The 16,859-nt window shown below is 29.6% G+C and overlaps 2 protein-coding genes and 1 long non-coding RNA gene across 4 annotated transcripts; 1 reads left to right on the top strand and 2 right to left on the bottom strand.

The window, feature by feature from the left end:
* Positions 1-2,349: 2,349 nt before the first annotated feature.
* Positions 2,350-3,623, bottom strand: LOC9301290. Its single transcript, XR_002329866.1, has 2 exons — positions 2,940-3,623; positions 2,350-2,421 (listed from the first exon to the last, which is right to left on the bottom strand). It is a non-coding gene; the product is annotated as an uncharacterized LOC9301290 (long non-coding RNA).
* An 809-nt stretch (positions 3,624-4,432) lies between these two features.
* On the top strand, positions 4,433-7,202 carry LOC9299515 (GDSL esterase/lipase At5g45950). The gene is made up of 5 exons (XM_002865169.2): positions 4,433-4,777; positions 4,864-4,991; positions 5,098-5,331; positions 6,560-6,806; positions 6,904-7,202. The coding sequence occupies exons 1-5, from the start codon at positions 4,504-4,506 to the stop codon at positions 7,092-7,094; spliced, it is 1,074 nt and encodes a 357-aa protein (XP_002865215.1). The 5' UTR covers positions 4,433-4,503; the 3' UTR covers positions 7,095-7,202.
* A 1,217-nt stretch (positions 7,203-8,419) lies between these two features.
* LOC9301289 (GDSL esterase/lipase At5g45960) lies at positions 8,420-14,949 on the bottom strand. Of its 2 annotated transcripts, none has more exons than XM_021023200.1 (5): positions 14,550-14,949; positions 14,339-14,469; positions 13,226-13,459; positions 12,408-12,678; positions 8,420-8,735 (listed from the first exon to the last, which is right to left on the bottom strand). In XM_021023200.1, the coding sequence occupies exons 1-5, from the start codon at positions 14,836-14,838 to the stop codon at positions 8,716-8,718; spliced, it is 945 nt and encodes a 314-aa protein (XP_020878859.1). In that variant the 5' UTR covers positions 14,839-14,949; the 3' UTR covers positions 8,420-8,715. The 2 variants fall into 2 exon arrangements, with proteins under 2 accessions (XP_020878859.1, XP_020878853.1); XM_021023194.1 differs by lacking the exon at positions 8,420-8,735 and adding an exon at positions 11,620-11,984.
* Between the last annotated feature and the right edge of the window lie 1,910 nt (positions 14,950-16,859).

Here is a 16,859-nt window from a genome sequence, read left to right as displayed (position 1 = left end):
CTGAAGCTTGGGAGGGTCGACGCCGTCGTCGACATCGGTCCGGTCTGCTAAATCAAATGGAAGAAGAGTTGGAAACTAAAAAACAGAACATAAATGATAAAGAGGACACAGTTCTATGGAGAGGTAAAAATGATGTATACAAAGCTAGCTTTTCAACAAAAGACACATGGCACATGACTCGCACTGCGGTAACCAAGGTCAGTTGGCACAAAGGAGTTTGGTTTACCTATGGAACGCCAAAGTTCTCTTTCTGTGTTTGGCTGGCTGCTTGGAATCGTCTCTCCACCGGAGACAGAATGCTTCAATGGAACAAAGGTGCGTCGGCGACTTGTTGTTTCTGCAACACTGTTACAGAAACCCGTGATCATTTATTTTTGGGTTTGTTGGGAATATAGTACGTTTACGAAACTTAATTGGAAAAGTAGTACAGTTACTATTTATAATTGTAGAAACAGTACATTATTCATATTTGTGTAATAGAATTTGTGTGAGATAGGAGAGAAAGTGGGATAGAGTGTAGAGAATGGAAATTACTAGTAGGGGCTTTGTATTTGTGAGAAAGAGAACGTGGGTCATGTTTTTTTTTTAAAAAAATTTCTTTTCTTTTCTCTATTATCTCCTATTCCCCCAAAGTCTCATAATTTAAATACTCGTTAGTAAATTTTTTGTTTCTAAAATTTATCAAATACATAAAAATCTATGTTTTTTTCTCTATCATTTGATATGCATTTTGTTTAAATTTTTTTAAAAATTTATATTATAGACTATTGTATACAAAGAATGACTGTACAGATATAGACAACTGTACAGAAGAATGACTATACAGAAAAATGACTGTACAGAAGAGTGACTGTACAGAAGAATAACTGTACAGATATAACTGTACAGATATAAACCACTGTACAGAAGAATGACTGTACAGATATAAACCACTGTACAGAATGATACATCTGTACAGCAGGATACAACTGTACAGAAGTATAAATCTGTACAGCAGGATACATCTGTACAGCAGGATACATCTGTACATCAGGCTTTTAAACAGAATAAGCAATAGGAAACAAAGACAAAGTCTATAGCTTTATAAAGTAAAACATGACAATACAATCAAAACCATCCCAGATTAGCTTGACAACAACATTTCCAAGAAACCCATCTGATAAATTCACTGTACAGAAGAATAACTGTACAGATATAAACCACTGTACAGAATGATACATCTGTACAGTAGGATATATCTGTACAGAAGTATAAATCTTTACAGAAGGATACATCTGTACAGCAGGATACATCTGTACAGCAGACTTTAAAACAGAATAAGCAATAGGAAACAAAGACAAAGTCTATAGCTTTATAAAGTAAAACATCACAAAGAATGATTGTACAGATATAGACAGATATAAACCACTTTACAGAAGAATGACTGTACAGATATAAACCACTGTACAGAATGATACACTGTACAGCAGGATACAACTGTACAGAAGTATAAATTTGTACAGAAGGATACATCTGTACAGCAGGATACATCTGTACAGAAGGATACATCTGTACAACAGCCTTTAAAACAGAATAAGCAATAGGAAACAAAGACAAAGTCTATAGCTTTATAAAGTAAAACATGACAATACAATCAAAACCATCCCAAATTAGCTTTACAACAACATTTCCAAGAAACCCATCTGATAAATTCACTGTACAGAAGAATGACTGTACAGCTATAAACTATTGTACAGAATGATACATCTGTACAGCAGGATACATCTGTACAGCAGGCTTTAAAACAGAATAAGCAATAGGAAACAAAGACAAAGTCTATAGCTTTATAAAGTAAAACATGACAATACAATCAAAACCATCCCAGATTAGCTTGACAACAACATTTCCAAGAAACCCATCTGATAAAGCTATAGACTTTGACGATGTACATCTGTACATAAGGATTTGACGATGTTTGATAGTTTTTTATTGGTTTTTAGTTTCTAGTTTTTGGATTTTGGTTTTTGGTTTTTGATTTTTGTAATTTTTGATTTTTGGGGTAGATTTTAGTTTTTGCAAAATCTTGAATGGTAATTTGTTTGGTTTATAGTTTTTTACATAATATCAATTTTAAAACGTTTTTAAGTTATTTATTTTAATTTTTGGTTTATATTTTGAGATTAAAATGAATAGGTAAATGGTGAAATAACATATTTAAAATAATTAAAAAAAAATTTAAAAAAAAACAGTTTGACGTAAATTGTTAGAAAACCCACAAAACTTGGTTTTTGGATTCTATAAAAAAATAGACAAAATCTCCGAAAATTTTGTTTACCTATTTTTTCCAAGATGCAATTTCTCTTCTTCTTACCAATCTGGACATCCTCTTGCCACTTCTCCTTTCCATTGGAATATCTCTGATAGCTCTCCCACTTCACCCACCTGCAACATTTTCCATACTCCTTAAGCTCTCTTCATTTTTCTCAATTCACTTACTAAATCTTTTCTAAAACAACAAAATACACAAGCAACATATAGTTTTGACCTTTAATTCTGACTATGTTGACTAGATTGTAGGGCATAGAAGGTACATATGGCCGAATCAAAGTTGAACACTTTACATAAGAAAAGGGACAATTGTCCCATGTTTTTGTCATTGTTTACGTCTTCAGATCTATGAGTCTTCCAATTCCAAGTTACAATCAAATTCCAAATTATACAGCCAAAACATAGCAAGTCACAATATATATTTGTTTTAGTTACAAAAAGATTGAAACTTTTCATGGAAACAAAACATCAAATTAGAGAAAAAAAGATCAGGAGAATAAAAGAGAAAACCCAAATCAGATATCAGATTTAATAAAGAAAAAAAGCCAACTTTTTTGTTTATCAGACAATCAAATAAAAACAAGACCCATTTCAATTTTCATAAGACATGATTGATCGTTCCAAGAAAATACCATCGCAAGAAGGAGATTTCTTGGGATGTGATACTTCTCCCAATCTCTAGCTTTTGCAAAATCATCCATTTTCTTACTCAAAGTTTCAAGAGAAACCTCTTCTTCTCGATACTAAGATTCATACAGAGAAAAAACATAAACATTGAAAAAACTATGGAGGATCTGAAGCAAACAAGCTTCGGATTCAAAGCTTTTCTCCAGAATCAAAATCCACCGATTCAAGTCGCATCTTCCAAATCCACCATCGATCTGGAGCCATGACAAGATCCGCCGCAGGCCACGGCGTCCTCCGGTACCGACAACGGCAACGGTAAGATACGCTACCGTTCGGCTTCTTCCACTGAGCTTCTGGAGTCTGGAAACCATTCTCCTACATCTGACTCTGTTGACGGAGGTAATAAGACGGCGAAGCGTGAGATTGGACGGCATGAATCTCTTGTTGATCCAACGCCATCGTGGTCTTATTCTTGTGATTTCGGCTCCCGTTGTGTTGATCGGGCTTGTTCTTCTGCTAATGCCTGGGAGATCGACTTCTGATTCGGTCGTTGGAGAGTATACGGTGCATAATCGCAAAGGAGGTCCTAATTTATTTTAATCTCAGTGGCATGATTGTAAATAAAATAGTTTGTTGAGGGTTTGGAAGTCAGCCAAACAGTAGTGCACAATAAAACATGGGGATTTTTCCAATTGTGAATAGTCTCTGTACTACTTTTCAAATTAAGTTTCATAAACGTACTAGTTTGCAACTTATTCCTTTATTTTTTGCGTGTGGTTTCATCTCTCCAATCTGGGAAGCTCTAGGACGAAAACTCTACAAATCTCGATTCTCTTATGACTGGCACTCTCTCCTTAACACTATCTCGGCAGGTTGGCACGATCGAACAGAGAGCTTTGTAGCTCACTATGTCTTTCAAGCCACCCTCTACACCATCTGGCAGGAAAGAAACGGAAGAAAACATGGTGAAACACCGAACCCAGCTCCTCCTTAATCAAATGGATTGACAGGCAAGTGCGAAATAGATTATCCTCAATTCGGAAAATAGGGGATAAACGTTTCGACAATGGCCTCCAGGTCTGGTTCCAAGCTAGAAGTTAAACCTATCATAATTCAATCTTATTCTCCTTTCAGCTCACGCTTAAGCTAAAGTTGCACTTATTGTAAAAAAAGACATTTTTTCTTTTGAAATTAATTTAACATTTGATTCAAAAAAAAAAAATATTACTATATATTTTCGAATTCAAATATGAAGAGAGAAGTACGGATTTAAAGCCAAAATTGTACTATTATTTAACGAATATAAATCCTATATTTATGAAAGATATCATAAATAGATTTGAGAGACAAGAAAATCATGAAGATATGATATATCAACAAAAAAAAATAAACTATTCAAATTGAATTTCTCTGTTGGCCACTTTACATTATGTCTCAACCAACAACAGAACACCTAGCTGTCAAAAAAACCCTATAAATATAACAACATTCTCAACACAAACTATCTCTCAAAAGACACTTTCTAAACAATATAAAGGAAAAGTCTCACATTCTCTCTATCAATTAAACATGTTGCTTGTAGCGTTTGTGACTCTTTTGGTAGCAGTAGCTTTGCAGCCGCTAACTTCAGTGGTGGCTTTGGACGTTCACCTTCTTCGGCAGCTAGCCGCGAAGCACAATGTGACATCAATACTTGTGTTTGGAGATTCTAGTGTCGATCCAGGAAACAATAATTTCATTAAAACCGAAATGAAAGGAAATTTCCCACCTTATGGTGAAAATTTCATCAACCATAAACCCACCGGTAGATTATGCGATGGATTACTCGCTCCCGATTATATTGGTAAGTTTTATACTATAGTATTTATATTAGTCAGAAATTTTCAATATGTTAATTGAAGAATTTATTTTACATTTTTTTTTTCCCAGCGGAGGCCATGGGTTACCCTCCCATACCGGCTTTTCTTGATCCAACTCTAACCCAAGCTGATCTAACTCGCGGTGCAAGTTTTGCCTCTGCTGGTTCTGGCTATGACGATCTCACAGCTAATATATCAGTAAGTCTTAACATTTTTCCTTTTACCTTCTAGTAAAAACATTAAGTTTAAATTCTCTTTTCACACAAAACCGAACTAAACTTAATATTTTTTGTTGGTTGAACAGAACGTGTGGAGTTTCACTACACAAGCCAATTACTTTTTGCATTACAAGATTCACCTGACTAAATTGGTCGGTCCAATAGAGAGCTCGAAAATGATAAATAATGCGATATTTCTTATGAGTATGGGATCAAATGACTTTCTTCAAAATTACTTAGTCGATTTTACTCGACAAAAGCAATTCACGGTAGAGCAATACATCGAGTTTCTCTCCCACCGTATGCTTTACGACGCCAAGGTATGTTTACCTCTCCACTAAACTCTCGTTTACGTATGCATTATGTATATACACGCTAACTATATTATAGATATAAGTCTATATATATAATCATATATGAGATTTTAGCAAACAAAAAAAAAAGATACATGTTTCACTTTTTTTTGTGAAGAAAACAAATTATACAGTATTTTTCACTATTGCATGAATTAAATTGACTATAAAAAAAAAAAGAACGTGTCTCTGTGTGTGAAATTAATAGTAGCTGCTAAAATAAATGCGTCGGTAACTAGTGGAATTGAAAAATTCTACAAATATCTTGTGTATGTGTATGTATGTGGCTCGTGATAATTAATTACAAAAGAAAAAGTCATAAATTACAACAAAAATAGAGAAAAAAAGAAGAGTGTACAACGAAAATTATACGAATTCTATCTGGTTGTTGAGAGAATTTAATTTCAATACATAATTTCTACCCTACAATCATTAATTTTGGATTTTTCATGTCGGGTCTCTGTAACTTGTCCATGGATCACACAATGCATATCCACAAGTATAAGTAATTTTTTATTTTTAGTTTTAAAAAATTATTTTCAGCATTTACTTTCTTGAACTACTTACTATAAGGTCATGAACTTTGTCCCATTTATTGGGAAGCATAATATAATCATGCAGCCGATAGAAGTGTGGTATTTTTGTTTCATTACATGTATACTGTTTAATTGGAAAATTTGGTTTGTGATCAACAGAAAAAAAAAAAAACTAAATTCTGATTTAGTCCAGCTTCTGTATTTAAAAAGTAAATTTTAAATTGTCAGACAATACTCCCTCCGTTTCGTTTTAGTTGTCGTTTAAGGTTTTTTCACACAAATTAAGAAAAACATTAAATTTTCTGTTTTAGCCTTTATTAATATATTTTATAAAAAAAATTAATTGGCCGAAACATTAAAACAGTAGGGAAAAAACTGGAATTTTCATCAAACATTTGCATCGAAAACCTAAAACGACAACTATTATGAAACAAAATTTTAACTCTAAAACGACAAGTAAAACGAAACAGAGGGAGTATAATTTTATTTTTGTTGAATTAATTTTGTTAGATTAGTTTTGGGTTAATTTGGTATACCGAACCAAAAATAGATAAATTATAATAGACACATGTACATACTAAAAAGGATATGAATTGCATTTAAGTATTATAGTAAGAAAATTCATAGCATCTTTTGAGCTTCTTGTTATTATTTTACAGATGTTGCATAGGCTCGGAGCTAAAAGGTTGGTGGTGGTGGGAGTTCCTCCCATGGGATGCATGCCTTTAATCAAATACCTAAGAGGCCAAAAAACTTGCGTAGATCAACTAAACCAAATCGCTTTCTCCTTTAACTCCAAAATCATCAAGAATTTAGAGCTTCTCCAGTCTAAATTCGGTCTGAAAACCATCTACGTTGATGTCTATTCGGCCATCCAAGAAGCCATTAAAAATCCTAAAAAATTTGGTGAGAACAAATATCTGCTTTAAATATAACTTTAAGATAAAGTATCAAAGGAAAATAATAGGGTCTCATTTATGTTCTTTTTGGTTTTAATCGATAGGTTTCGCCGAGGCTTCACTAGGCTGTTGTGGAACAGGTACATACGAATATGGAGAGACATGCAAAGATATGCAAGTTTGCAAAGATCCTACCAAATACGTTTTTTGGGACGCTGTCCATCCAACACAAAGAATGTATCAAATCATTGTTAAGAAGGCAATTGCATCCATCAGTGAAGAGTTTCTTGTTTAGAAATATTATATATTCATATTACTATCATGATTTATATGAACAATTCTAAGATGTAATTGAAAAAGATTCAAAATGTTAAATTTAATGGTTCAAATCTTCTACTGAGAATAATTATGTGTTAAATAAATATGACACTATTATACTTGTTACTTATAGAAAATTAAAAATATTCTAATTTTAGAATTATAAAATTGACAGTTATAATTTAATAGAAGCAATTTTGAACTCATGAAATTTTATTCCCATTAGTTAATTATATTATAACTATAAAAATTATATTTACTGATAAATTTTTAATTTTTTACTATATTTCTATCAGTACATTACAATTATTAATTGAACGTATTTAAAGAAGAGAAAAGAAAATAATTTCACAAAAATAAGCAAAATCTAAGCAAAATATATGTAAATATTAAGAAATAATGAAAAGATATAGATTTTAAAGTCAAATTTGAGACATCAAAACAAAAGTATATGAATATTTTTACCAACCAAATTAGAGAATGTAATAATACAAAAGATATAGAAAAGTGGGTGATGTGTCTAATAAATATAGGTCACACTACCACCTAATCTTACAAATCATTCTACTCTCTCTATTTAAAGTCATATAGCAATCAATGTCACCTACATTTTCTTAAATATCTTTTTTTTTTTTAATATTTCATGATTCTTGAAAATTTTAATTCATGATTCATAGAATTGTCTACTAAAGGTTGGGATTTATCATAATAATGGACTCATGTATATTAATACATAATGAACTGGATTCAAGAATAATACAGAGATTTGAGTACGAAAAGATACAAATTTTAAATTCAAATTTGAGACATCAAAAAAAAAGTATATGAATATTAGTTTCCAAATAAATTAGAGAATGTAATAATAAAAAATACTAAAACAAAATCATTTATAATAATGGTCATAAGTGATAGATTTATGCCTTGTTCCACCGACTAGGCATGGTTCTTCTATATTATTTTCATAGTTATGCAGCTAAAATTTAATAGAAGTATAGAGATTCAAAGTTGCTTACTTAAAATTTTTAGCAGTTTAATTTTTTTAAAAGCAAGGTATTCTTTTTTTCTCAGTTATAATATTCTATGCATAATGATTCTCCGGCTTGAAACACTAAATATAATATCTATAGATCTTTTTCAACCACTGAACCACATACTCAAATTTTCATATGATAGTAATACATAAATATAATAAATTATTTTAAATAATAAAATCTTCACTACTAGATGCAATTGTTTTCTTAACAACGGAATTTTTCGGGAAAAGAAATATAGACATAATATTATTTCTCTCTTTAAATAAATAAACGTCGATTTTTCTTCCTTCGAATGTTCTTTGCGTGTTATTATCAATCGAGAAAATGTGGTTCGTTGACGATAAATGTTGAATGCCGCCGAGTGACAAATATGTGTAAGTTGGCTCTTTCAGGGTTGGAAGAAGATTAATGCTAGCTATATATATATGGATGATTTCGGAAATGGTTGGTCTGTCTTCATTTCTATCTTGAAGGCACATAAGCGCTATGTTAACACAACATATCAATTCTGTAGAACAATAGAAGCCATCCAATCGTTCATCCACTATGTCTACGCCATTTGTGTCACACCAGGATCTCCACGCCTGAAATTCAGAAAGGGAGGTGTACTAGTAATGTAACAACGTAAATGAAATATTTTCTGAGGTAATGTAAGTACTAGAGAGGGACCGACCGTTTCTTTTTGATGCAAAATCAAACCTTATTAGACCGACTATGTTCATTGTATTCCATCCCATACACATCATATCGTACTAATAATATTGTGTTGTACTCTAAGTCATACATTAAAACTATTATTCACAAAAATTTATTTATTTATTTTTATTATTTTTAGTCTCTTCTGGGCTAGTTTTTTTTAATTATAAAATCAAATTCATGTACTAAATTAAATTAAATTTTAAGATATATGTCTAAATAATTATTATTATATAGCACTGGTGATATATCAAATTGTTTTGATATATTTGTACAATTTGGAAACAAATAAAGTATTCCAAAAATTTAATCAACTGTTAAAATCACAATCAAGTAAGGGAGCACATATATAAATGGAAATATGTATATATGTATGTATATGTTGAGACACAAAAACAAATTATTATGTGTTAACGAAAAAATCACTATCTCTTCGTCGTTGTTTTTTTTTTATTTCTATCTATTTTGCTTATGTTTTGCTTATGTGTTGATTATATTTTATTTATTTTTGTCAAGGTTGTTTTTCATTTTTTGTATTTAAATATTTTCAATAGTTATAATATGTTGATAGATTTGTAGTAAATAAATCATAATTTATTTTAAAATTAATTATTTCTAAATTTTAATGTGAAGTTATTGTAAATAATTAATATCATTAAAAAAAATCTAAAAGAACAACACTTTTATTTTTTTTTGGACATCTACTATTGTGTAAATGCTCATGAGAAGAGAGTATCTCGATCATAATAATAAATTTATATTGTGCCTAACAGTCAATTTGTCGTCGATATGGTATGCATTGTTTTTTTTTTTTGAATTTTATATATATACTATATGTTAATATATATTATGTGCTTACATTAGAACTTCTCATGTTCTTACATTTAGAAAGTAACCAAGTACCAACCAAACTTCTCCTCACACACATTCTTCTTCATTTTCTATGACTAGATTTACTCGTCCGCGCGTTGCGCGGAATATCAACTGGTAACAATACAAAATAGTAAAAATAATCATAATCATTTGAATTTCAAAAATATATATATTCATACTTGTTTTACAAAACAGTACACAACATAAAAATTATCAAAATTATTTAGTATGTACCACGTAATAACAAAAGTAATATCAGATGAATCGGTCTCGGTAGTCATCCATGAACTTTTGTCAAAAAGAGAGTTTATTCCATAATCAGATCTTGTAATTATATATCTCGAGGTTTTGACATAATTGTACCAGATACTAAAAGTAAAATTGCTGAGTTTGAATATCAATTTTATGAAAATATATACACGTAATATTCATGCCGCTTCAATAGGTTTAGAGAGCACAATTTACCTATTGAAGCAAGACAATCATGCATTAAGAAAAGTTTTGACAAAATCATGAATGTCCTTATCTTATCTTATCTATCCTACAACGCTTTATTACATGGTTCAATGATTTAACCCAATGTTGAATATGATACTGTGGTTTACTAAATAAAACTATCCGATAATGCATCAATATATCTGATGAATTTACTTAAGTCATGTGCATACATATATCCGATGCTTCAAGCATTAGTCAATTTCTCTTTAAACATTTTTTTTCTGTCATTTTTTCGTCATCTTCTGTGATGCACGTGTTCGCCTCCCAACATCTACTCTTCTTTTATCTTCTATGCTCATTTACATATAATATAACTTTGAATTCATTCTTAACTCAAAACTATTTTCTCATTTTCTTCTTCTTAGTCTATTTTCTCTTATTAATTATATTATTTTCATGTTTGAGCGTAATATACTCTTATGGAAGATATATATTTATGAAAATTGTCTCAATACTTATTTAGATTTTTACCTATATTTAAATATTTTCACCTTTTTATCTAGAAAGCAAACAATAATATAGATATAATTATATTATTTTAATTGTTATATATTTACTATAATTTAATATTAAGATACAATCAATCTTTCTATTTTTTCGTCAATGTGAATTTATACTTTTACTTTCTTGAAATATTAGTTCTAATTTTAAAAATAAATTATTTCTTATATCTTAAAAAAAACTTATACAATCACAAGTTTACTATAACATTTAACCATTTATTTTAATCTTAAAATATTACTATTTTAAATAGATTTCTTCCACTTCATTATCATCTCTTCAAGTTAATGTTTCCAAGAAATATGAATATCTTCTTATTATTAAAAAAAACTCTTATAGTCTTCCATTTCAATTCAATTCTTTTGTTCATCCTAAATTATATTTGAGGTCTCCTTATTATTCTTAAAAATGATAGTTTTTAAAAGTTTTTTATTTGTTATTTTTAATAAGTTATTATTTTTTGTAATTGTATAATAAATTTTATTAAGAATCGTTTTGCCCATCTTAAATAACATTGGTATTTCTATGAAATTTTCATTATTATTTTTTATTTCTTAATTAATATTTAGTGATTATGTTTATTTTAAATTATATATTAGCAAAAATTTAATTTTAAGTGTTTTATATGTATATGTTACACTTGTGTTATTATTATTCAAGTAACCTTTATCTAAAATTGTGCATTAATTGAAGATTACTTATTAGATAATTAGATGTAATTAACTATAAAATTAAATATTTTGAAACAATTATTGTTGGGATCCATCATATTAATTTGGTTATGATGTGGACACCCTAAGAGGAGAGACAACTCTCTCGTTATATATATAGATTACAAAATACAGTTCACCTTTAACAAAAGAAAAAAAAAATAGAAACAGTACAAAAAAAATTATATATAGTACACTAATTATTTTGCATTTCAAACTGAAATATTAACACATATATAGACCATCATTACATTTCAGCACTCAAAATGGAAGAAAAAAGTGTATCTGTATATTGAAATTAACTTATCAATTAACTAATATTGATCATAATCATATGGAGTGTTAAATAATTAAAATCTCAGAAACAACCGAGAATAGAATCATAAATTGGTCGGAGAGATCTAAATAGATTGAAGTAAGTCTTCTCACTTGGATGGATAGAATCAAAAAAGACATAAGCAGATGTATTGGAACACACATATGACTTTGGGTTACACAAAAACGATGCCTCTAGGTATCCACTTCCAAAACATCCACTGAACACTTCCTTAAACCCTAATATACAAAAATAAAAACAGAAATGTCTTTGAAACCAAATTTATGACTTGCACTGGTTAACAATGGAAAAGATCAAAATCTTTTAAAAAGAAAGTTTGATTTTTAATATTACATGATAATGGAATATTCTAATAATAGTTATAGATCCAAATTTTGTATAATTTTATCATTGGTCCTTTTCAGAATTGTAAGATAGTCTTGGCATTTTATATAGTACTACCACTAAAAACTATATAAAGTTGAAAATTAATAATATACCGTAATTTATACATGTTTGTAAATTAATATAATAGTTAACCACATATCCTAAATTCTAAACTCTACCATAGGTCCTAAAGATCAAAATATATTCACTAAAATATATGTTAATTAAGTTAATAAAATATTATATCCAAATTATTTATTATGTTTTGTACTTACCAAATTTTCTAGGGTCATGAATGACCTCATAGACTGGGTTATAGACGTCGAGGTAAAAGATTTTGGACCCAAGATGGGCCAAACTCATTTGCATGAGGCCCAATTTATTTTGTAAGAGGAAATTGTAGTTTGTGGCCACGGTGGAGAAACGGTCAATGCAACGACGGTTGGTCAATGCTTCCCCGGAGAATAATGTTATAACAATCGGCAAACACCCAATCGGTGGTATACCAGCCACTGTTATCTTTCTTGCTCCTTCTTTCCATAAACCCTAAACCATTAATAACCATATCCATATGACCATATCATAAGCATTTTCTTAAGAAATGTATCTTAAAACAAAATAAACCAGTCTAATCCAAACCGAACCAATACGGACCATTTTGAAATTGAGCTAGCCTAGAAAAGCCGATTTTAACAATTCGAATGAGATCGAAGTCAAAGTCCAAAGTTTAAACAAATTAAATTTTGTTACTCATGAATTGTAAGTGTGTTTGATATAGTAGATTCGAGTCAAAGCGGAAACATAACAACTTCAAGAAAATACTATAATATTTTCCTAAACCCTACACTTTTATGTTTTGTTTGATAAAGCTACGATCAATTCTAAAAAAATCACAAAAGATCACTTATTTAAGGTTTAAGAAAAAAAACATTAAAATTCTAGGATATTATAATTATCCTTAATAAACCTTATAAATTTTTGGTAAGCCTAATGTTTGTGGTATATTTGGAACTTTTTTAAAATTGTGGTATCTTTTTTTTTTGTTTGAAAAGAAGAAAAGAAAATGTACATATCAGGAAATATGAATTTTTACCTGAATAAATTGCTTGAGATTGGAAATAACGAATTGTTGATAAGCTTCGACAGTGAAAGTCTTCCTTCGTATGGGAATTGTGAAATAATTAATGACGAAATCGTTGGTTCCTGCACTTACACAAAACAAAGCTTCTTCTATGTGTTTTTCCATTTTTTGTTTTCCCATTTTAATCTCCAATTTTCTCTTGTACTCTCTGAAATACTCAAGCTGAGTCGGAATGTCTATCACGTTCTGTACCATCCCCAATGAAAGCAACAACACACCCAACAACATAATTAATTAAATTTATTCCAAAAGTATACAAATAAAATGTGTTAGTTTGTTGCAATATATAAATGTTTTAAAATTAGCAAAAAAAAAAAAAAAATCTTAAGATAACGACATCAAGTAGTGACTAGTGATTAGTTATATATATATATATATATATATATATATATATATATATTGTTGTTGTTGTCATTATATATGTTAGTTATTTCTTCAATTTTTGTTGATTTAGACGTCACATTCTAGAACCTAACCACGAATAAACTTGAGGTTTTACTTTGCTTTTTGGATTTAAGAATATGAGGTTCAATTATTTTTTGAAATATTATGGCCCCGAAAATTAAATGATTGGTTTGTTCATAACTTCACACATCTATATATCAATATCGAAAATGTAATATTTCGTGTAAAAGAAAGAAATGTACTCCCATATTTTACTTTTTTTTTTTTTCTTATAATTTGAAAATATGTATAAAGCATCATTTATTCTCAATTTGTAGTCCTTAAAACCGTCATTTAGATTCTGAAAGTTTACTCTATCCTATTTCTTTGGTAAATTTATATGTACAAGACCAGATTGACAAAAGAAAAAAGTAATAATCATCTCAAAAACATTAGTCAAACCATCATATAGACATTTGAGCTTAAATTGAGGTTTGGAAGTCCCATTAGCAGCAATATGGTTATGCATGGCAATAATAAAATAAAGACCCAGATGTATATAATTGATATTTTTTCCTTCTTAATTATGTCCAAAAATAAAAGAGTGGAAAGAGATGGAGATTTCTATTAAAAAAAGAAAAGAAAAAAGAGATTGAGATTGGACTGGACATGGACACTAACAGTAATGGTTGGAGTGAGAGGATCATATCCAGAACCAGCTGAAGCAAAGCTAACTCCACTTATTAGCTCATTTACTCCAAGATTTGGGTCCAAATATGGTGGCACATTCTCCTTCACACCAATGTATGAAGCTATACATAAATGTATGATATTTAGGTTCACTATATATATAATCAATATATTTCAGTTGTATACATATATGAACACTAACCAATGAAATCTGTGACGAGTCGACCGTTGCAAAATCTACCGGTGGGAATTTTGTTTTTGAAATCTTGTCCATAGGGCGGAAAATTACACTTGAATATTGTGTCGATGTAGTTGTTATTTCCTGGATCCACGGTTGAATCTCCGAACACGAGAATAGCTGAAACTGAATGTTTTCTTTTAGGTTTTGCGGGTTCGAGTTTTGATGTTGAGAATGAGAAGGAGATGAAGAACAGGAAGAGGAAGATGATGAAGGAAAAAGACGAAGAAGAATGTGTGTGATGATTTCTCATTGTTATGAAAGTTTAGAGTGCAGACAAATGACAAGTTTGGTTGGCACCTTCTAGTGTATAAGCACATTATATATAGTATTTCAAAGGTGAAAATACAAATTCAATAACCGAAGCGAAAAAATGAAGTAGTCACATTTTAATAATTATATATGATACAAAAAGTATGTAGTACAGTATTTAATTTTGGAAGACGTATATTGAATAGATAATTTTCACAAAACAAACACTAATTAATCTGCGGGTAACGTTAATTAACTTCCATCTGAAATTATTTAGGTAACGCTTTAAATGTTGTAATGCTGTATAATCTCGGTATTCATTAAATTTATGACTATATATATCTTAATTTTTTGTTTAAAATAACTTATTTCGAGCTAACTATTAACGGTACTACATGACTTTATACCTAAAAATGGATCAAGGAATCAGACAAACAATCTTATAGGTATTAGGTATGCATTTAATAGTGACATGGATAGCTCATAATTAGTACACGGTGTTAAATATCTTCTTTATTCTTGTGACACAAATAAAACCTTTCAGTAGTTAGAGCATGTTCAACGGGAGTCTCTCATGTAAAAAAAATAAAAACAATAAGAAGTATTATTTAATGATGAGAGTCTCTCATAAAAGTAGAAAAAGTCTCTCAAATGAGAGACTCTCACCATTTTTTTGAGAGACTGTTATCATTAAAAAATATATTTTGATTATTTTATTATTATATTTCTTTTTTACATGAGAGACTTAAGTGAAAGACTCTCATTGCACATGCTCTTATATCTCTTGTTCGTTCGACTTCTTTATGCCAAATCCCTAATACCTATAACTTTATTTTTTTATCAACACACATATAACTAAAACTATAACGTATTTACTTAATAATAATCATTTCATACCTACATATAATAGGGGTATCAAAGCTTATATTTGGTGTACAAGTATTGAATAAACCTTAAGAGTATGTGCAATGAGAGTCTTTCACCCAAGTTTTTCATGTAAAAAAAAAATAATAAAATCAGAAAATATATTATTTAATTGTGAGAGTCTCTCAAAAAGGTAGAGAAAGTCTCTCAAAGTCTCTCACCACCTTTTTAGAGACTCTCATCATTAAATAATACCACTTCTGATCTATCAAGGAGAAGTCGAGGATTGCTCTTTCAACTTACAAGTTACATCTCAAGATATTATATTCTTGAGGTTTATTCTTATTGGGCTCTTCTTCTTTGGATACTACTTGGTTCAAGTTGAGGTTTTTTTAATTAGTGGGCTTATCTTTACAACTTTTTATTTATTGTGAACCTTTTTATCTTATTATGCTCTAGTTTTCAATTAATGCAAAATCTTAAATAAAAATAGCATAATGAGGAAGTGATACACAAAGTCAGTTTTTAGGAAAGAAAGAATTTGATTACTTATTGTTCCTAAACTTGTGCTCTACGCATTATAACCTCTAATCTAATGGTAACTTATATTTCAAGTGATTTACGTATGATACTAATTAAAGCACCAAAGTATATATACTTCTATAATCTCAAATTATAGAATTAGTAGCATCAACCTTAATAAGGCGGACGTACATTGATTCAATATTTGATAATTAGTGTAATTTGAATTGAGTTAAACTTTTTGCCTCTATCTGTATATTCCCCTCGAACCAAACTTTATTTACCTCCCATAAAAGTATTTTTGGATCCACCGTGACCGTTTGATCATTCATATATGAAAAAGTATTATGAATCATCATATACTTGCATGAGGGTGTTACTACATGCAAAATACTTTAAAAGAAAATTGTTGGATAACGTAAGAAAACTGTTGGATGCATGACGTCAAAAAAACTGTTTGATGGAAATTGTTTTTGAACACACTAAAAAAATTGTAATATTTAAGTCGTTCATGTCATTATTTAATGTTGTTAAAATGGGATCAAATAAGACAAAACATAAAATATAGATGCAATTTTTTTAAATAAAAAATGTAAAAAAACTAAAGAAAGTAAGATGAGAGTTCCTTCTCCAACA

This window comes from Arabidopsis lyrata, assembly GCF_000004255.2.
Source record: "Arabidopsis lyrata subsp. lyrata unplaced genomic scaffold ARALYscaffold_8, whole genome shotgun sequence".
In the NCBI taxonomy this organism is placed as follows: domain Eukaryota; kingdom Viridiplantae; phylum Streptophyta; class Magnoliopsida; order Brassicales; family Brassicaceae; genus Arabidopsis; species Arabidopsis lyrata.
This window is presented reverse-complemented; position numbering and strand designations above follow the sequence as displayed.

Excerpts from the sequence above, each read along its gene's own strand:
- LOC9299515 (XM_002865169.2), top strand. The coding sequence starts at position 4,504 with ATGTTGCTTGTAGCGTTTGTGACTCTTTTGGTAGCAGTAGCTTTGCAG. Across the intron at positions 4,992-5,097 it reads ATCTCACAGCTAATATATCA|AACGTGTGGAGTTTCACTAC; the intron begins GTAAGTCTTAAC and ends TTGGTTGAACAG. Across the intron at positions 5,332-6,559 it reads GTATGCTTTACGACGCCAAG|ATGTTGCATAGGCTCGGAGC; the intron begins GTATGTTTACCT and ends ATTATTTTACAG.
- LOC9301289 (XM_021023194.1), bottom strand. The coding sequence starts at position 14,838 with ATGAGAAATCATCACACACATTCTTCTTCGTCTTTTTCCTTCATCATC. Across the intron at positions 14,470-14,549 it reads ACTCGTCACAGATTTCATTG|CTTCATACATTGGTGTGAAG; the intron begins GTTAGTGTTCAT and ends ATTTATGTATAG. Across the intron at positions 13,460-14,338 it reads CTCTCACTCCAACCATTACT|AACGTGATAGACATTCCGAC; the intron begins GTTAGTGTCCAT and ends GGGATGGTACAG.